The 22,243-nt window shown below is 38.7% G+C and overlaps 1 protein-coding gene across 10 annotated transcripts in view; it reads left to right on the top strand.

The window, feature by feature from the left end:
* Positions 1-22,243, top strand: part of LOC145261045 (uncharacterized) — a 221,798-nt gene that overhangs the window by 195,600 nt on the left and 3,955 nt on the right. For 7 of the 10 annotated variants that reach the window (XM_080119202.1, XM_080119200.1, XM_080119197.1 and 4 more), the window contains 4 exons: positions 3,674-3,806; positions 6,986-7,674; positions 9,403-16,659; positions 19,759-20,057. In XM_080119202.1, coding sequence (XP_079975328.1) covers positions 3,674-3,806; positions 6,986-7,674; positions 9,403-16,659; positions 19,759-20,057 — 8,378 coding nt within the window. The remainder of the gene's footprint in view (positions 1-3,673; positions 3,807-6,985; positions 7,675-9,402; positions 16,660-19,758; positions 20,058-22,243) is intronic. The other 3 variants (XM_080119199.1, XM_080119201.1, XM_080119195.1) reach the window with 3 other exon arrangements.

Here is a 22,243-nt window from a genome sequence, read left to right as displayed (position 1 = left end):
ACTGATGCCTTGAATTTTAGGAGAAAAAGAAAAATTAGCTGCAAAAGGTGTTTTTTTTTTTTTTTTTTTTTTTTTTTTTTGCAGGGTCAAATATTATGTTTTGAGTTGTATATCCATGTGTTCTTGCTTTTCGGTAATTTTCAGCAAAATCTAATGGTTGGAAAAGATTCTATGTCCCGGAAAGTGCTATTTTTGGCCATTTTGACCCCCTGGGGACGCAACCAGAATTTTTATAAAAAATCCGAGAAGGTTACATTTCCTCCCTTGCGTAGTTGTAACTTCATGCAAAATTTCAGAAAAATGTAATGAGTAGTTATTGAGAATTTTGGGGACGAACGGACGAGGGTGAATTCTAAGGTCCAAATTCGACTAAGTCGGTGGACCAATAATTTACCAGCACAAACGATGAAAATGAACACGCATGAACCGAAGAAAAAGTCAAATGTGTGTGAACTAAAGTTGCATCTTTTTGAAAAATTTAATTTAATGAATATTTTTTTTTAATTAGTGACAGTATTTCCACTCTTTAAATTCATTAAAAATTTGAAAATTATAATGGTTTAGAGACCCAACATAGTGCAGATGTTTAAAAAAAAAAAATGTTCATTTAAAAAAAAATTTCTGTTGTGCCTCCTAAATCATAATTTTCATTATTTTTTAAAAATATTTCTTTTTGAAGTTATATTTTTTTACTACATGTACATACCCAGTGTTGCATAGAAACTGCTGGGTGGGTTAGGGTTTGGTCGCATACTATTTAAGATATACCAAATATCCTAAGTTGTTAGGATTTTCTGAAAGTTGATCATGTTTTAAGTTTTTGGAAGAACAAAACACGGCCATCTTTATGAAATTCAAACAGGGAAATAAAATCTTATAACTTAAAGGAAAAGTTACTTTCGTTTTTAAACGCAGCTGATTTTGTTGTATTAATAATTAAAAATAAATGAAATGTAAATTAAATTAAAAATAAATCTACTTTATATAATATTTCTAAATAGAATACTTAAAACAATTCTATTACTAATTTCTATTAAAATAAAAAATGTCTACGTAAAAAATCGACCTTCTCTGTACAAGTGTTCAGTTGAGGGTGAAGGAAGTAATGTTTTCGACCAATTTCGTGAAAATCTGTTATCTCTGTCCAAAGTTTTGCTAGACATACAAACATACATACATACACACATTTAAACAGACAAGTGGGATTTATATTATAAACTAGTCTGGGTGCCTGGCTTTGCCCGGGTGTTTGGAGGTGTGTGTTGAGCAAAAAAAAAAAAAAAAAGTGGTAATAAGCAGACAGGCTCAAACCCATATTGTGAAGGAGGAAAAGAACGTAATGTCTTTGCTGTTGCGCCCATCGCCAAACCGGAAGCGACAAATGTTTAAATTAAGTCTAGTCGATCAAAAAGAGGGTATAACTTTCGAAAATATTGGTGAGAAAAACGACCCCTCCCTGTAGAAAAGTGCCCAGTTGAGGGTGAAAGAATTACTGTTTTTAGCCAATTTTTCGATATTTGTCATCCGAAGGGTCGAGCTTCCAAAGGATTCCAATCTCGTGAAAATCCATCGCCTCTGTTGAAAGTTTTAGGCAGACATACAAGCGTACATACATACATGCATACATTTAAACAGATAGGTGAGATTTATATTATAGATGAAAATTGATTTGAATTTTGTTATGTTTCTATATATATATATATATATATATATATATATATATATATAAAGATGTATTCAAAAAAGTCACTAACCTAATAGGTCCAGTATTATCAACCAAACTCCAACCTCTGTTGCATCCTTCTGCCTAGTTTACAAATTCTTTAATAGAATGTGCTTGGACGAACTTCAAGCACCTGTACCCCTTTAAGATAAACCCCCTTGATTAACTCGACAAACAGCAAAATCACACCCCTACACTGTAGAGATCCCTAGATGAGAGGATAGCCTTCTACTCAGATAATTTCTTCTCGCAAATTGCCAGACTTTGGAATTACCTATCAGATTCCTTCTTTGACTATAGTGATATGCAGAAGTTAAGTGAACAGTTACCTTGCTGCTCAACTCCCATCTCTGCAAATTTTATCCCAAATAGTAGTCACTTACATCTAAGTGGCACGATACCTTGTTCTAGGTGACTTAGCATGTAAAAAAAAAAAAAAGAAGATATGTAAAAAATTTAAAAAAAAATTTTTTTAACTTAAAAAAATATTTACAAGCAAAACAAAAAATTCAATTATAAAAAAAAAAAATTCAGTCTATGTAAGAAAATAAAAAATTTCTAATTATAAAAATGTTTTAATTTTCTTGTTTTAAATTTAAAAAAAATTTTTTTTTAAAATAAATTAGTAATCCCCCCTCCTCCACCATCACCACCAAAAAAAAAAAAAAAAAATTCATCCGATTTTAGATATAACTAGCCTGTGTTCCCGGCGTTGCCTGGGTGTTTGGAGGTGTGTTGAGCTAAAATAAAAAAAAAAAAAAAAAAAAAAAAAATAGTAGGCAGGCAGGCTCAAACCTCTAACACAAAGGCGGAAAAGAAAGTGAAAGAAAAGCAGACGTCTTAGCCGATGTCTCCATGACGCGACCGGAAGTCAAAAGCGTTGAAATTAACTGAAGTCAATCCAACGGTGACGATGACTTGCTAAAATGTTGGCAAAAAAAATCGACCCCTCCTTGTACAAAACGGCCGAGTTTAGGGTGAAGGAATTAATGTTTTTGGCCAATTTTTTGATATTTGTCATCCGAGACGTCAAGCTTCAAAATGATACTGATCTTGTCAGAATCTGTCACCTCTGTTGAAAGTTTTTTGCAAGACATACATGATGATTGCAACGTCTTGTCAGACGAGTGCCACTCCCTCAGACATTTAAAGTCCATGAGTCCAAAAATGACTTCCATCGCCACAGGACCATTTTAATAGACAAATGCCTGAGGGAGTATCTATACACAGATGATGTTACAGAGTCTTAGCTTTGTACGACAGCTAAGTCTCTTTCTCGGTTCAAAATGTCGAGATCCAGCAACAAGCAAGAGCAAGATAGCCAGCAACAAATTAAACTGCAGACCAGCTTAATGCAGGTACTGGTCTCCTGCTTTATGGTTTTTTTAAATCAGATTTGCTTCTCCTAGAAAAGTTGCCTTCACCACGGCTTATGATAGCCCTCTCCACCCCAACACACATACATACACACAAACACACATGGTGCTAGTTGGCCGTTGACCCCGAAAAAGGGTTCATTTGCTCTTTGGAAGGTCTTGTTTTTAATCCTCCAGGGAGACTAGCCACCCTCCTCACCAAACAAGTCTGGTGGGGGAACCAGTTTAGTCGCCGGTGACCCAATCATGAGGCAGGTAGTACTGGGTTACATGGTACCAGTAGCATGTACCTGACACACAACATACATACATACATTTTAACAGACAGGTAAGATTTATATTATAGATGGGTAAGTTTTCTGATCAACACTGCTTGTCTATTTCTGAATTCCAAATTCCAAGCTGTCATCAATTAGACTGTTTCTCTTTTCTCCGTGTTTGCTATTTTGTTATGAGGCAGCAGCACAAATATTTGTACGTAAACATGATTGTTAGCTTAAAAAAGATTTGAGAAATTTCTATGAATATTATCATTGCTGCTCAAAAATTTTAATTGTTTTTTCATTTTTTTCAGTCAACTCCTGCAGGATCTGTGTCCGACGAAGGAGATGTTGATGCAGAATTCAGCAACTGGCGCGAAATGTGTATAAAAGAGTTCGAATTGGAATCGGAAAATATCGAAAAACTCATTAACAGAGACATCGCGGGTAAGATTTGCTTTATTTTTTTTTTTTTTGTAATTAGTTGTAGTGAGCTTTTCTTTTTTTATTCCTCTTTTTCTCGTCTTTTTCTTTTCTTTTTCTTTTTTCTTATCTTTTTCTTTTTCTTTTTTCTTATCTTTTTCTTTTTCTTTTTTCTTATCTTTTTCTTTTTCTTTTCTCTTTTTCTTTTCTCTTTTTCTTTTCTCTTTTTCTTTTCTCTTTTTCTTTTCTCTTTTTCTTATCTTTTTCTTTTTTTTCTTATCTTTTTCTTTTTTGTTTTTTTCTTTTTCCTTTTTTTCTCGTCTTTTTCTTTTTTCTTTTTCTCGTCTTTTTTCTTTTTCTTGTCTTTTTTCTTTTTCTTGTCTTTTTCCTTTTTCTTGTCTTTTTCCTTTTTCTTGTCTTTTTCCTTTTTCTTGTCTTTTTTCTTTTTCTCGTCTTTTTCCTTTTTCTCGTCTTTTTCCTTTTTCTCGTCTTTTTCCTTTTTCTCGTCTTTTTCCTTTTTCTCGTCTTTTTTCTTTTTCTCGTCTTTTTCCTTTTTCTCGTCTTTTTTCTTTTTCTCGTCTTTTTTCTTTTTCTCGTCTTTTTTCTTTTTCTCGTCTTTTTCCTTTTTCTCGTCTTTTTTCTTTTTCTCGTCTTTTTTCTTTTTCTCGTCTTTTTTCTTTTTCTCGCCTTTTTCCTTTTTCTCGCCTTTTTCCTTTTTCTCGTCTTTTTCCTTTTTCTCGTCTTTTTCCTTTTTCTCGTCTTTTTCCTTTTTCTCGTCTTTTTTCTTTTTCTCGTCTTTTTCCTTTTTCTCGTCTTTTTCCTTTTTCTCGTCTTTTTTCCTTTTCTCGTCTTTTTCCTTTTTCTCGTCTTTTTTCTTTTTCTCGTCTTTTTTCTTTTTCTCGTCTTTTTTCTTTTTCTCGTCTTTTTCCTTTTTCTCGTCTTTTTCCTTTTTCTCGTCTTTTTTCTTTTTCTCGTCTTTTTTCCTTTTTCTCGTCTTTTTCCTTTTTCTCGTCTTTTTCCTTTTTCTCGTCTTTTTCCTTTTTCTCGTCTTTTTCCTTTTTCTCGTCTTTTTCCTTTTTCTCGTCTTTTTTCCTTTTCTCGTCTTTTTCCTTTTCTCGTCTTTTTTCTTTTCTCGTCTTTTTTCTTTTCTCGTCTTTTTTCTTTTTCTCGTCTTTTTTCTTTTTCTCGTCTTTTTTCTTTTTCTCATCTTTTTTCTTTTCTCTTTTTTCTACCTTCTCTTATACATTCTTTTTTCTCTTTTTCTTGGCTGTCTCCAGCCATAATGTGGCTATCAAGAAGTGAATAACCCAGACACAATAAAATCTACAACCTCAAATTTCCACCTTTCTAACGATCACCATATATATATATATATATATATATATATATATATATAAATAAAAGTGAACGTGTCTGTGTGTACATTTCCCTACGCAATAACTCTGTCAATTTTCAGTCTACAGACTCGAAATTTGATATACAGGTTATTGAGATTTGGGAAAATCTTTTGATCAGTTTTCGACTAGAAATTTGTCTGTTAAGAGGTCAAAGTTCAACGATTTGACCTTTGAGAACTCTACCAAACTCCTCCAACAATTTTGGGTCTAAACACTTAAAATTTTAGGTATAGGTTCCTTGGACATGGATCTAACTTAATAACTTGATTTGAGCCCCAAACAATAAATGTTAAGGAGTTGTAATAGGGGTCAAAGTTTTTAAAAATTGACCACTTTTTTTTTTTTTTTTTTTTGCTCAACATACACCTCCAAACACCCGGGTAACGCCAGGCTGAAATGCTAGTATATATATATATATATATATATATACACACGCACACATACACATCCATGTTTGTTATTGTATGCATGTGTTAAGCGTGCAGTATTGAAACTTGTTCTCAGAAAGGATGAATCTGCAGTTCCTGTCGACTTTCAACAATCTGTTGCAGATTTCTTCTGTTTAAAGCCGGTTTGGTGAATCATGTGAAGTCACACAAAATTAGACAAAACCAACGATTTGATCAGGATATGCTGGCACCCAGACGACCCAACTCTTATTGTAATATGTGTGGACTGGTCTGTAAATCTGCAAGCGGTTTGATGCAACATTCAAAGGTACATAATATAGTCTGTCTACAAGAACGAGCAAATACTGGCAACTTCCTCTGCCACATCTGTGAACGATTATTTATGCAAGAGTATAGCTGGATGGATGTACCGCACAATCACATTGACACACCGGTTCTAGCCAGATAACCGAAGTTAAGCAACATTGAGCCTGGCCAGTACCAGATGGGTGACCATTTGGGAAGGCTCGGCTCTGTATGTACCTTCTGGGAAGGTTGGGCGTGGAGCCAGCACCCTCACTCTGTAAAAAGAACTCCTCACTACAAAAACATCTACAAAAGTTGTAGATGGCCTATGCCCCACCCCAGGGACTCAAGGGCTATGGATGGATAGTTGAATGGATGACCCATCTACGTGCATATGGATGCCTCGCAGCAATCTAAAGATATGGCCAGCTCTTGTCAAGAAGTAGCAATTATTGTGTGTGTGTATATAATATATATATATATATATATATATATATATATTAAATAGCAATTATTGTGTGTGTATATAATATATATATATATTATATATATATATATATATATTAAATAGCAATTATTGTGTGTGTATATAATATATATATATATTATATATATATATATATATATATATATATATTAAATAGCAATTATTGTGTGTGTATGTATATATATATATATATATATATGTGTAGCAATTATTGTGTGTATATATATATATAAGTAGCAATTATTGTGTGTGTGTGTGTGTGTATATATATATATATATAAGTAGCGATTATTGTGTGTGTGTGTATATATATATATATATATATATATACATACACATACAATAATCGCTACTTATATATATATATATATATAAGTAGCGATTATTGTGTGTATGTGTATATATATATATATATATATGTATGTATATAAGTAGTTTAAATTGTGTTTGTAAGTTATATCATTGAAATATGCATTTATTAATTTTCGATATGTTAATTACTTTTTTTTTTAAGTGCAAAGGATTTCTCTGCCAATTACTGCCATGTAAGTCTGCAACAATTATGGTTAAGAACCTCCATCAAAAAGGATTAGAGTTAATTATCTCCGTATTTTCTTTTTGTAGACGAATGGACCCTTGAAGAATGGAACAAACTGAAAACGAACTGTGTCACATACGGATTCTGGTTCGCCATCACAGATTATATCTACGCCTGTGAGTGCTACACCTTCGTCAAGATCCTGCCAAAAATCTTTGAGAACCTCTTCTTGGATCCACCCGAGAACATTTCCAACTTCCTGTCTCGTATCCGCCGCAGGTTGAAGCGGGGTGGTGTTGACTGGATAAAGGAGACTTTCTTGGAACATCAATCCATCATTGGTCCCCTATGCGATAAGCTGTCCATTGACACGGAGGTCCTTGAGGGGCACAAGGAGTCGACCACCTCTGCAAAGCAGGTCACGAAGGCCGTCGCCTTGGAACTGCTCTATTACAAAAAGAGAAATCCACAATACACCTACACAGACCTTGCTGTGTGGATGGTAAACATTTTGTCCCTGCAGAAGCCACCCAATCCAAGAGAGCTCCGCTTCCAACTGGAAGGCATTCATCGTTTAAAGAACAAATTGCGGGGTCACAAAACGGATTTGCAAAAATTGTTGAAGGAACAATTCGAGCCTGTTGAATCACGGGAAGTTGAGTCGAGCCCCGCAGATGATGATCTCGAAGACTCGAGGAGCAATGAATCACCGGCCATGTCCGATTCCGTAGAAGACAGTATCAATTCGGCTTCAAGCGATAAGAAAAACATCAAGGTAAAGTTGAATCTTTCAACTTTTTTCTCTTTGATCAATATAACTATAAAGTTGAGCTTTTGTCCTTTATCAAAAAAAGGGTGGATCTGTAAATCCACCCTTGTCCCGTTCGTCTGTCCGCACTTTTCTCAATAACTACGCCTTGGAATTTAAAAAAAGTTTGCACAAACATAAAACATGATATGAATAAAAAAGTAGCAGAACGGATTTTCCGGGAAAAACTCTGGTTGCTCCCCTCTCGGATTAAAATGGATTAAATTGACACTTTTGTGCTTGTTAAAAAAAAAATTGATAACTTGGATTTTTATAAAACTTTCTGAAAAAATTGTAACTAACCGATTTCTATATAATTTTGTTTGCCTATACTTCGCGATAACTCTTGGGTGTGCCCCAGGGGCTCTTTTAGGGCTAATAAAAACACTCCATTTTTGGGACTATTTTACTATATTTTCTCCAAAATTTTCTGTGTATGTTTATTTAGCAGTTTTGCATGGTCCTGAACTCAAATTTAAATATGTTAAGGCCTTGGGGATTTTTTGGGTTCAATGAAGGGGGTGGGGTGATGGACTTAGTTATTTCCCTTTTTGCAACTCAAATTTACATATGTTAAGGCCTAAAACTGCACCGTTTGTTCATTGATGTCTCCTGGGGACTTTTGGGGCTTAATGGAGAGGGGGGGGGGCAGATGATGGACTTAGTCAGTAGAATTATAACTTAATGACTTATGACTATCGATTGAAATAGTTTTAATACTAACTTTTTATATTAAACGTATTAGTTAATTAATTTATAATATACACTGAATTAATCATAGAATAATACCAAATTAAAGACATTAGAACTATTAGTGGAATATGGATGGAAAACGTTATGTATGATAAAAAAATGAATGCTAAAAAAGGTTAATATATCGATGAATTGTTCTAAGGCGGTAATTCTATCATACTATAAATAGAATTAATTTTAACTTTTTATGCTTAAGGTAAGCAATTGACAGTAAGGAGTATTTAGCGAAATTATAAATCTCAACCAAACATAATTATAGGTTTAGAATTAACTAATAGTAAGAATTATAGTTGGAGTAGTAATGAACTTGATTATAACAGTTAAGTGAACTTAATTATATATGGTTTCAAATTCAAATTAATAAATAATTTAATATAATGTAAATTTTAAACAGTTTTTTTTTTTTTTTTTTTAGTTTTTTTTTAGTTTTTTTTTTAGTTTTTTTTTTAGTTTTTTTTTTAGTTTTTTTTTAGTTTTGTTTTGTATATGCAAACATGTATAATAGATTATAATTGTTGATGTTATTTTCATAAGTTTGCATAGATTAATTAGAATTAATAAATTTACTAATTATTAAATAAAACATTTTGGTGGAATATTCCTAAATTAATAGAACTTGTTACTATGAATAAATAGGTTTAGTGACTTTATTTCTAAAATTAGTATTAAAATCAAAATGGCGTAATTAGAAACATAAGGTATTTACAGCTTCTCTCCCAATTTTCGGATTTTAATCATGTCACTTTATTTCCTTTTGACTGATTGATTGTTCCTATTTCTTCTCATGAGTTAAGGGCAAAATAGATTCACTGATTGATATAAAAATTGATTCTGCGCTACGAAATGGAACTTTGATCCCTATGGCGCATTAATTATAGTACGTGAAATTTGAAATAACGTCCTCAATTTTTACATCCTGTTTATTTTAATTTTCTTTTGCAGGATCTATTGTCTGATGAGGAGTTGAGCCGATCCTCTTTGCCAGAAGATGATCAAATCTCTACTCATAAGGAAGAAGAGGATGATGAAGATGAGGAAGATTATGCACCTGCGGGGATGGACGATTACGATGAATCAGATAGCGAGGAAACTGATAAGGGTATAAAAGAAGAAAGGCCGGAACATCGGCGTAAATCTTCGGAAACGCCTGATAAACCAAAGTGGGAGGAGGTTGTTGCTCATGGCGACAAGGGATCATCCAATTTGGAGAAACCTGCTGCCAATACGAAACGACTTCGTTCCGAATTAGAAAAAGAAACCCAGAAGGATGAGAGTGATAAAAGTGTTGCGTCCGATGAGAAAAAGATATCCGAAGCTGGAGAGAAAGAGGAAACGGATCTTGCATTATCTCCAAGTGGGAAAAAAATCAAATTAGATGTTAACCAGGCCGAAGATGAATATGACTCATCAGTGACGAAAAACAAAGAATCTCTTGATGCATCGACGATGGACAAAATAAATAAAACTGAGCTTGACAAAACTGAGAGGAGAACCCGTTCAGCTGCATCTACTCCTGCCGAGAAAACTAAGTTGATTTCTGCTAAGGAGAAACGCAAGGCTGATGACGATGACAGAGACGGAAATACTGAACCTGAACAAAAACGCAAGTCGCTGCGGAGGAGGAGTGAAAGTCTAAAAGAACCCGAAACGCACAAGAATCTGAAGACGAGTGATGACCTATTTGTGGGGAGCAGAGAGAAGAATAAGGCAGGTGACCTGAAACCTGCGGAGAAGTTGATTTCTTCAGTTGAGGAGAAACCCCTGAAGAAGACCCGATCGATGGGAGCAACAAAGCAGAGTGAGAAAGTTAAGTCTGTTGATGAGAAGCCTTCAGAAAAGGCCAAACCAGTTGCAAAAGCACAGTCAGTTGATGTAAAACCTGCAGAAAAGGCCAAGGCAAAATCAGAGGAGGCTTTGGAGAAGGCCAAGTCTGAACCAGAGGAGGCTTTGGAGAAGGCCAAGTCTGAACCAGAGGAGGCTTTGGAGAAGGCCAAGTCTGAACCAGAGGAGGCTTTGGAGAAGGCCAAGTCTGAACCAGAGGAGGCTTTGGAGAAGGCCAAGTCTGAACCAGAGGAGGCTTTGGAGAAGACCAAGTCTGAACCAGAGGAGGCTTTGGAGAAGACCAAGTCTGAACCAGAGGAGGCTTTGGAGAAGGCCAAGTCTGAACCAGAGGAGGCTTTGGAGAAGACCAAGTCTGAACCAGAGGAGGCTTTGGAGAAGGCCAAGGTTGAACCGAAAGAGGCTGTGGAAAAGGCCAAGACTGAACCAGAGAAGGGCAAGGCAGAACCAGAGAAGGCTATGAAGAAGGGCAAGGCTGAGCCAGAGAAGACTACGAAGAAGGGCAAGGCTGAGCCAGAGAAGATTATGGAGAAGGGCAAGGCTGAGCCAGAGAAGACTACGGAGAAGGGCAAGGCTGAGCCAGAGAAGACTACGGAGAAGGGCAAGGCTGAGCCAGAGAAGACTACGGAGAAGGGCAAGGTTGAACCAGAGAAGGCAAAACCGGATAAGGATACTGAGATGACTAAAGAAGAACCAGAGAAGGCTATAAAAAAGCAAGAGAAGCCTATCGAGAAAACAAAAGCAGAACCAGAGAATATTACTGAAAAGGTCAAAAATGCAGAAGAGAAGCTTATGAAGCAGGCCAAGTCTGAAGACGTTAAGCTAACAGAAAAATCCCAGCCTACAGAGAAGGCAAAGCCTGTGGATGTGAAGCCCACGGAAAAGGTCAAGCCTGCCGAAGGTAAGCCTACGGAGAAGGCCAAGCCTGCCGAGGGGAAGCCTACAGAGAAGGCCAAGCCTGCCGAAGGTAAGCCTACTAAGAAGGCCAAGACTGCCGATGAGAAGGCCAAGCCTGCTGATGAGGAGCTTATGGAGAAGGTCAAGCCTACAGATGTTAAGTCTAAAGAGGAAGTCAAGCCTACCAAGGATAACCTTATTGAGAAGACTAAGAATGCTATGGAGAAGGCCAAGCCTGCCAATGTGAAGCCTACAGAAGAAAAGTCCGCAGAGATTAAGCATATAGAGATGATAGAAAAGGCCAAACCTTCAGCTTTGAAGCCTACAGAGAAGGCCAAGCCTGCTGAGGATAAGGTTGAGGAGGTCAAACCTGCAGAAGATAAGTCTACAGAGGTCAAACCTGCAGAAGATAAGTCTACAAAGGTCAAACCTGCAGAAGATAAGGCTAGGGAGAAGGCCAAGCCAGCTGAAGACAAGGCTAGGGAAAAGGCCAAGCCAGCTGAAGATAAGGCTATGGAGAAGACCAAGCCCGTTGAAGATAAGGCTATGGAGAAGGCCAAGCCCGTTGAAGATAAGGCTGCAGAGAAGGCCAAGCCCGTTGAAGATAAGGCTGCAGAGAAGGCCAAGCCAGCTGAAGATAAGGCTGTGGAGAAGGCCAAGCCAGCTGGAGATAAGGCTGTGGAGAAGGCCAAGCCAGCTGGAGATAAGGCTGCGGAGAAGGCCAAGCCAGCTGGAGATAAGGCTGCAGAGAAGGCCAAGCCAGCTGAAGATAAGGCTACAGAAAAGGCCAAGCCAGCTGAAGATAAGGCTACAGAGAAGGCCAAGCCAGCTGAAGATAAGGCTACAGAGAAGGCCAAGCCAGCTGAAGATAATGCTGCAGAGAAGGCCAAGCCAGCTGCAGAGAAGGCCAAGCAAGCTGAAGATAAGGCTACAGAGAAGGCCAAGCCAGCTAAAGATAAGGCTGCAGAGAAGGCCAAGCCAGCTGAAGATAAGGCTACAGAGAAGGACAAGCCAGCTGAAGATAAGGCTGCAGAGAAGGCCAAGCCAGCTGCAGAGAAGGCCAAGCCAGCTGAAGATAAGGCTACAGAGAAGGCCAAGCCAGCTGAAGATAAGGCTGCAGAGAAGGCCAAGCCAGCTGAAGATAAGGCTGCAGAGAAGGCCAAGCCAGCTGAAGATAAGGCTGCAGAGAAGGCCAAGCCAGCTGAAGATAAGGCTACAGAGAAGGCCAAGCCAGCTGAAGATAAGGCTGCAGAGAAGGACAAGCCAGCTGAAGATAAGGCTACAGAGAAGGCCAAGCCAGCTGAAGATAAGGCTGCAGAGAAGGTTAAGCCAGCTGAAGATAAGGCTGCAGAGAAGGTTAAGCCAGCTGAAGATAAGGCTGCAGAGAAGGTTAAGCCAGCTGAAGATAAGGCTACAGAGAAGGCCAAGCCAGCTGAAGATAAGGCTGCAGAGAAGGCCAAGCCAGCTGAAGATAAGGCTGCAGAGAAGGCCAAGCCAGCTGAAGATAAGGCTGCAGAGAAGGCCAAGCCAGCTGAAGATAAGGCTGCAGAGAAGGCCAAGCCAGCTGAAGATAAGGCTGCAGAGAAGGCCAAGCCAGCTGAAGATAAGGCTGCAGAGAAGGCCAAGCCAGCTGAAGATAAGGCTGCAGAGAAGGCCAAGCCAGCTGAAGATAAGGCTGCAGAGAAGGCCAAGCCAGCTGAAGATAAGGCTGCAGAGAAGGCCAAGCCAGCTGAAGATAAGGCTGCAGAGAAGGCCAAGCCAGCTGAAGATAAGGCTGCAGAGAAGGCCAAGCCAGCTGAAGATAAGGCTGCAGAGAAGGCCAAGCCAGCTGAAGATAAGGCTGCAGAGAAGGCCAAGCCAGCTGAAGATAAGGCTGCAGAGAAGGCCAAGCCAGCTGAAGATAAGGCTGCAGAGAAGGCCAAGCCAGCTGAAGATAAGGCTGCAGAGAAGGCCAAGCCAGCTGAAAATAAGGCTACAGAGAAGGCCAAGCCTGTAGAAAAGGTCAAGCTAACAGATGTGAAGTCTACAGAGAAGACCAAGCCGGTTGATGTAAAGGCTGCAGAGAAGGCAAAGTCTGCTGAGGAAAAGCGTACAGAAAAGACCAAGCCTGCCGATGTTAAGCCTACGGAGAAGGCCAAGTCTGCAGAGGTGAAACCTGAAGTTAAACCTTCAGAGGTGAAGCCTGTAGAGAAATCTACTAAGCCTGCAGAGTTCAAGCCTGAAGAGAAACCTATTAAGCCTACGGAGGTGAAGCCTGCAGAGAAAACTGCTAAGCCTGTGCAGGTGAAACCTTCAGAGAAACCTGTTAAGTCTGCGGAGATTAAACCTGCAGAGAAACCTGCTAAGCCTGCAGAGGATAAGCCTGCAGATAAACCTGCTAAGCCTGCGGAGGTTGAGCCTGCAGATAAACCTGCTAAGCCTGTGGAGGTTAAGCCCACAGAGCAACCTGCTAAGCATGCAGAGGTTAAACCCTCAGAGAAACCTGCTAAGCCTACGGAGGTGAAGCCCTCGGAGAAACCTGCTAAGCCTACGGAGGTGAAGCCCTCAGAGAAACCTTCTAAGCCTGCGGAGGTGAAGCCTTCAGAGAAAGCTGCTAAGCCTACGGAGGTGAAGCCTTCAGAGAAAGCTGCTAAACCTGCGGAGGTGAAGCCTTCAGAGAAAGCTGCTAAGCCTACGGACGTGAAGCCTTCAGAGAAAGCTGCTAAGCCTGCAGAGGTTAAACCCTCAGAGAAAGCTGCTAAGCCTGCGGAGGTGAAACCTTCAGAGAAAGCTGCTAAGCCTGCAGAGGTGAAGCCTTCAGAGAAAGCTGCTAAGCCTGCAGAGGTGAAGCCTTCAGAGAAAGCTGCTAAGCCTGCAGAGGTGAAGCCTTCAGAGAAAGCTGCTAAGCCTGCAGATGTTAAACCCTCAGAGAAAGCTGCTAAGCCTGCAGAGGTTAAACCCTCAGAGAAAGCTGCTAAGCCTGCAGAGGTTAAACCCTCAGAGAAAGCTGCTAAGCCTGCAGAGGTGAAGCCTTCAGAGAAAGCTGCTAAGCCTGCAGATGTTAAACCCTCAGAGAAAGCTGCTAAGCCTGCGGAGGTGAAGCCTTCAGAGAAAGCCGCTAAGCCTGCAGAGGTGAAGCCTTCAGAGAAAGCTGCTACGCCTGCAGAGGTGAAGCCTTCAGAGAAAGCTGCTACACCTGCAGAGGTGAAGCCTTCAGAGAAAGCTGCTACGCCTGCAGAGGTGAAGCCTTCAGAGAAAGCTGCTACGCCTGCAGAGGTGAAGCCTTCAGAGAAAGCTGCTACGCCTGCAGAGGTGAAGCCTTCAGAGAAAGCTGCTACGCCTGCAGAGGTGAAGCCTTCAGAGAAAGCTGCTAAGCCTGCGGAGGTGAAGCCTGCAGAGGTGAAGCCTTCAGAGAAAGCTGCTAAGCCTGCAGAGGTGAAGACTTCAGAGAAAGCTGCTAAGCCTGCAGAGGTGAAGCCTTCAGAGAAAGCTGCTACGCCTTCAGAGAAAGCTGCTACGCCTGCAGAGGTGAAGCCTTCAGAGAAAGCTGCTAAGCCTTCAGAGAAAGCTGCTAAGCCTGCTGAGGTGAAGCCTGCAGAGGTGAAGCCTTCAGAGAAAGCTGCTAAGCCTGCAGAGGTGAAGCCTTCAGAGAAAGCTACTAAGCCTTCAGAGAAAGCTGCTACGCCTGCAGAGGTGAAGCCTTCAGAGAAAGCTGCTACGCCTGCAGAGGTGAAGCCTTCAGAGAAAGCTGCTACGCCTGCAGAGGTGAAGCCTTCAGAGAAAGCTGCTACACCTGCAGAGGTGAAGCCTTCAGAGAAACCGAAGCCAGTGGAGGTGAAGCCTATAGAGACTGCTAAATCCTCGACAGAGAAGGCTAAATCTGGTGAATCAAAGCTGACTGAAACAGCCAAAGGTGTAGAAGAGAAACTTATTGAAAAATCGACCGACAAGTCGAAGGTGGCATTACAGATGGCCAATGCAGGACAAGAGAAGGCTAATGTTCTGGAGAAAGCCAAGACTAGGGATGAGCCATCTAGTTCGGTTGTGCTGAAACTTGCTGATAAAACTGCTTCAGGTAATAAGGTATCTCCTGAAAAGAAAAGCATATCCGAAATGGCTAATGCTGATCTTCCAACAAAACCATCTTCACAGATTCGTACGGATGGAGAGTCGATTCAGAAAACTAAACAACAAGAAACAAAGTCTGAAGGAAAAGCAGCAGCACTCCTTGCAAAACCCGACAAAGCTTCTCATTTAATTGCAGGCAACGCCGAGAGTGAAAGCAAACAAGTTGGGTCCCTGAATGTTGTAAAAGAAAAGCCGAAGGGCGTTGATGAGAAGGAATCGGGGGTTAGCCAAATAGAAAGCAGGCCTAAAGGGGCTACTTCGTTGGAGGTGAAAACGCCTTCAACTGGAGACAAACCTAAGACTGTTACAGAAGAGAAAACGGAAAAGACGAAACCGCTCTTTACTCTTTCTGCGACTGAAAAGGTTTCCGAAGACGAAACAGAAAGAAAATTATCTCCGGCAGAATCAGCCGGAGAGGAACCCAAACTTTCTAGCAGCTCTATTGACCAAAAACAGAAGACTGTACTGTCTGATTTAACACAGCAGAAAACCAAATCGACAATCTTCACATTGGAGGAGCAAAAGGCCAAACCCCCAACTATGGCAGTGCTGTCAAAACCTGCAGGGACAGCCATTAGTGGCAACTCTAAGGATACCAAAGAATCTAACTCCTTGGCAAAAAATACTGAAGAAAAACCAAAGCTGACATTAAAAAGTTCTTCTGCTGAAGACTCCAAGACCACGTCTTCCTCAGGGAGCTCCTCAGATCAAAAACTCAAGACTACTATCACTCCAGAATCAAAGAGCGACAAATCTCCTGCAACCATAACGCCAACTTCTGCTGGCAGCAATCAATCGGAAGAGAATTCTGCAAACCAAACCAATGCTGACCACACAAAATCCAGTGTAATCAAACCCACTGAGGTGAAAACGATTGACCAGCCGAAGTCTGTTATAAAAATGACCGATAATAAATCGTCCCCCATGACAAAAACCCCAATAGAATCAGCAAAATCTGAATCTCAAATCAAATCTCCTGCCGACATAAAGGGACCCAAAGCTGATGGTCCTCTGTCCACGTCGCCGGCTGTCGGCATCGCAGCCAAATCTGGACCTGCAGTGGACGATGCTTCCTGCAAAACGGACAACAAGGTGACCGTCATCAAGATGACTTCTTCTGTCGTTTGCCCCCCAACTCAGAAACCGGAAAGCTCGGCTGCTTCAATGGACAAGTTGAGCTCTGCAAGTTCTTCGGCAAAGTCTGACCCCACTAAACTCTCTGCCACTCAAGACGAGAAAACTACGAGTCAGGGTGACAGCAAGAAGGCGGCCGAGGAGGAGAAGACAAGGATTGAATCTAGTAGCAAGAGTTCTGCTGGTGATGGAAAGACGTCAGTCATTACACCAACTAAAATGGTACGTACATCGAAAACCGAGATTGATTCTTCTAACCTTTACAATTACTACAGATTAATATTCTAATTTCTTTCGAAATAAGAAATCTCCGACAGACACTTAATATTTAAAAAGGAACTAGATAACCAGATCGGTTATCTCTATTATTATACAAAAGGAACTTTTATATAATAATATTATTATATTACTAGCGGGACCTGTGGAAATTCCACAGCGGGCTCATTTATATGTAATATATTGATATGGCATTCTGTAGATGTTCAGTGTAAATGGAGACGCTCTGATATTATTGTAGCTCTTTTGTTAAAATATTTATCTAAGCTAACGGGGACACCTGCCTAGGCCGGTCGTAAAGTACGCTTAAATATGATATTTTAATTCTTGCAGATCTCGTATATATTATTATAGAGTTAATGTGCTATCAATTTTTATGTATTACTAGACTACCCGTGACCCGTTGGGTCAGTATGTTATATTAGCTATGGAATTCATGTATAAGCGTGACACTTGTGACATAAAAAAAAATAGGGTTTTTTTGTTGACATAACAGAAACATTTCTATGAAAGTATATTAAAATGAAAAAAAAAAATATAGATAGATTTCTATGAGTCGTTCTGTTTATTATAATTGATTATTTTTGAAAAAAAACATTTACAGTTACTGAATTATAAGTGGTTGGCCATACTTATAGGTAAATTTGCACTGAACAGATACCATAATACTTATTATAGTTAAATTCAAATTTTGATATATCTGCTTTTTTTTTTTTTTTTTTTTTTTTTTTTTTTTACATCGTTCATTTCTGTATTATGTTTAAGTTATTTTAAACCCCACTCTTCCCATGTTAAATAATAGTTTCAAAATAACGTTAATATTTCAGCGTCCGAATTGTTCTTTTTTTTTTTTTTTTTTTTTTCGCATTTAAATTATCCAAATAAACAATTGTTAATACTGTCTGCTTTTTTTTTTTTTTTTTTTTACATCGTTCATTTCTGTATTACGTTTAAGTTATTTTAACCCTCCACTCTTCCCATGTTAAATAATAATTTTGAAATAATAACGATAATATTTCAGTGCACAGGTCATGCACGCATGTGCAGCCGGATGTCATAAACCGGAAAGTGGGTTACATACATCAGTACAAGGTCATTTGAGTTTTATAATTATGTAGATAAAGTTGCGATTTAAAAAAAAAAAAAAAAAAAAAAAAAAAATATCCATATGACTTGGGTGCATCTGCTTGAATCGAAACCAAAACTCCTGAAACACATACACATATATATAACTTGAGTTCGTTCACTTATAATCAAAACCAAAACTTATATGAAGAATTCTTGATAAAATTATTATTAAAAAAAATGACTTTAGTGCCATCAGCTATAATTGAAACCGATACCAAAACTCATAAAGAATTCTTTGTAAAATTATTTATCACAAGAAATTGAAGGTCATAACAATTAAACGACAGTCACTCGGAAGAAAAAAGATGTAAGTGTGGCACACAAAATAACACGCTATCGCATTAATATTTAGATTATTATATAAAATATATAATAATATTATAGTATTACTAGTGGGGTTGCCTGGGTGTTTGGAGGTATAAAAGTTTTGGTAGGCAAGTAGGCTCAAACCCGAAGCCTTGAGGCAAAGGCGGAAAAGGAAGTGTGACACGTTACTATGATGCTAAGCGGGCAGAGAAGTGAGAGTGGCTGAAATCCAATGGTTAAAAAAGCGGGTGCTTAAATGTACGTCAACGTTTGCTTTTCTATCACGCCATAGAGAAATGAAATCACAGAACAAACTTTGTAGCATAAAAGTCGCTCAAATAAAAGATAGACGACCTCGTTTCGTAAATCGGAAATATTATACCCCCCCCCTCCTCCGAGCGCCCCTCCCCTCCAAAAGCCTTTGCCAGACATATAAAAAAATGCACACACACACATTTTCGCTTTTATATAATAGACTAGTGTGGGTGCCCGGCGTTGCCTGGGTAATTGGAGGTGTGTGTGTGTGTGGAGAAAACAGAAACAAGTGATAAACATGTAAAAAATGAAAAGTTTTTGTAAGCAGGTTCGAACTCGTGACACGAAGGCAGAAAACCTGAGATCTTAACTGCTGTGCTACGGCAACAAAGAAAGTGAAAAACGTTTAAATTTAGCGATTAAAAAGTTAAGTGATTGAGTTTACACAGGTGCGTAAATTTAGCAGGGTCAAACATCATGCCATAGAGGAAGGAAATGACGCACTTAACTTTGGCTGCAAGCCAGTTAAGCTTTACGCTCCACAAGATGTTGGGGAAAACCAGCTCCCGATAAGTCGAAAATAAATGAAGACACGATCTCTTTTTGTAAATCATAGGTATTATAATCTAAGGAGTATATAAAAAGTTCTAAGACATAGTAAGCCCTTGGAGGGGGGGAGGCGAAAAAAGCCTTTGCCGAACATACAAAAAATGTGCACACGCTAACACACATTTTGCCTTTTATATATGCAGACTAGCGGTGGTACCTGGCGTTGCCCGTGTGTTTGTCGGTGTAAAAGAAAAAAAAATTTTTGGAACTATTTTACCATATTTGTTCAAAATTTTCTGTGTATGTCTATTTAGCAGTTTTGCATGGTGCAGAACTCGAATTTACATGTTAAGGCCTAAAACTGCATCGTTTGTTCATTTTCATCAGGCCTTGATAAGTAGTTACTATCATATAAAAAAAGAAAAAAAAAATATGGCTAATTAAAACAGTTAAAACACAAACATAACTCAATCCCAGAACTTCAATTCCAACATAAACTAGTTCTTAATGAGCCATCCCCTTAAGTAATCCAATTTACCAAATTCCCACTACTAACGATTACTACATTTTCCCATTGACTTCTGTGCACTCATTAACCCTTATCCTCGAGTGGCCTCCGGGCTTTGATAAGTGGTGACTCTTTTGTAAAAAAAAAAAAAAAAAATGAAAAAAAAGAAACCCTAAAATATATTATAGCATATATTTTTTAGGATTACCGTATTTCAAAAATTTGTTGATTGACTCGCATTTAGTATAATAATTGTTTGCTTGAATGTTTTAAGTATTTTTTTGAAAATGTTTTTCAAGGTTGATGATGCCAAGAAAATAGAATCTCCTCAGAAGACGATTGTTCCATCTTTGTCTTCGGAAAAAGACGAATCTCAGCGGCATAATGAACGTAGCAGCAGCAGCAGCAATATACATTCGAAAGGACCTGACCGGTCGAAAGATTATGGCAGTGGGCGTGACAATTCCCGGGATCGTAACCAGTCACATCGTGATCGGTCACATGATAAAGACTATCGTTATCCAAGCGACAGGCCTTATCATTCCCGGGACGATTATTCCGACCGGCATAAATATGGAGGAACCGGAGGCTACGACAAGTAAGTTGAGCTTTGGCTTTTTGATTTTTTTTTTTTGTATTTGTTAGATATTCGACCGGCAATGCTATTGTTATTAAATTTATAAAAATAGAATGTCAGAAAGAATATTATCATAGTAAAATAAACATTTTCAAATAAAATTATTTACGTTAAAGTGTTTTAATAGAAAAGAATGTGAGAACACAAACAAAAACTTAGAAATAGGTCTGATCTCTAGAGTCTGATGTAGGAGTCACTTAAGATAATGTGGACTTTAGGAGAGAGCTTGAAAGACGCATATTATTTTTTCGAGTCGGGAGTCAGAGAGAGCTGACCAAGTCAGTAACCAAAGTGAGAGAAAGACGGATTTCCGGCCATGATGGCTAAGAGTAAAGGGAGATCAGAAACGGCAGTAGTCTAGGACCAGAAAACATCCATAATAAAGCTGCTGTAAATGCAACCAAGATTTCGAGTTGTACGGATCTTTGTTTTTACAGCTTTTCCGAGGATCCGTCAAATCAAGACCAAAGATGGATCAGAGGTTTTAATTTGTCCCTTAATGTTGTAAATGTTGTGTGTCCGTTGTTAAACTGTAGCTGTTAATATAATCATAATGTCAATATAATCAACATAAAACACATACTAAAATCTAATATAATCAATATAAAACACATACTAAAATCTTTCGTCGACATCTATGCTGATGACACGACCATCTATGACAACACATCAAAGGTCGTAAATGATGATGTTCTCTCTGATTATCTCTCCTCTGATCTTGAGCGAGTGGTACACTGGGGAAAGAGGTGGCTGGTTACCTTTAATGCATCTAAGACCAAGCTCCTATCTCTACATCATAAACGCTCTGATCCCCATCTGGCATCAATTGAAATGGATGGCTCTCGTCTAGGGGAGGCCCCATGTTTTGATAAGCTTCTAGGTTTGACCTTTACTCCTGATCTTAAATGGAACACACATCAAGTCTGTGGCCAAGGTCAATGGGAAAATGGTGGGATCCTTCTACCGCTCCAGAAGATATCTCACTAATGATGCAATTCTCTATCTATATAAGAGCCAAGTACGTCCAAAGATGGAGTACTGCTGCCACATCTGGGCGGGAGCTGCTAAAACAGCCTATGCTGCCTTGACAGAGTACAAAATAGACTTTATGGCTTGGTGGGGAATGCCCTTTTCTCTACCCTGCAACCTCTTTCCCACAAAAGAGACATAGAGAACCTGTCGTTGTTCTATCGTTATTTCCATGGCAAGTGCTCGTCTGAGCTCCATTCTCTGGTCCCCCCTCGCCAATCTTTTTCAGAAAACACCCGACTAGCTGAAACCACCGTCAATAATTTTCCCCACTCCCTATCTGTGCCTAAATCAAAACATAGATTCCATGAACAAAGCTTCCTTCTTAGAACTGCACGCTTGTGGAACTCTGTTCCACTTGCCTGTTTCCCTCCCGACTTCAACCTGGATGTCTTCAAGTCTAACACAAACAAATTCCTTATGAACCGCCCCCTAAGTAATGACACCTTACCAATTCTCCAATACTATTGCTACACTATCCTTTTGATTACTACACACACAATAACCCTTATCCCTGAGTGGCCATTGGGCCTTGATAAGTGGTGACCTCCATGTAAAAAAAGAAAAAAAAGTGTTATACACGCATCAATTCAATGAACAAAAGAAAAACTGCATAAGACAATAGATGACTGTGACACGTATATACAAACATATATATGTTCTGTATACACACATTCATTAGAAGAACATTTTATACCACTAAACGATACATGAATTTAGATATGTATACATATATTAGTTGGGACGACTAATCGGAATCGGAAAAATTGATGCCTATTTTCCGATGCCAAAACGATTCTTTTAATTGTCTTTTAGTTGATTTTGTTTAAAGTAAAATCTTCCATTGCTGGTAATAATGATAAAATGATGAATATTTATTGATTTTTAAATTACCAGTAAAGCTAAAATCGATAGATGATCCTCTACAAATGTATTTTTATTTTTAGGAAAATATCTGCATATTTAACGTGTTTTTATGAAAATTGGGGAAATAACAATCTTATAGTTAAATAATTAGAAATTTATAAAGAATCAGAATCGGTAATTGTATCGGAATTGGGAATTTAGTTCAGAATTGGTAATTGTATTAGAATCTGGAAAAATATTGGAATCGTTCC

The sequence above is a fragment of the Euprymna scolopes genome, chromosome 37 (assembly GCF_053919585.1).
Source record: "Euprymna scolopes isolate OS-2025 chromosome 37, ASM5391958v1, whole genome shotgun sequence".
Classification (NCBI taxonomy): Eukaryota; Metazoa; Mollusca; class Cephalopoda; order Sepiida; family Sepiolidae; genus Euprymna; species Euprymna scolopes.
This window is presented reverse-complemented; position numbering and strand designations above follow the sequence as displayed.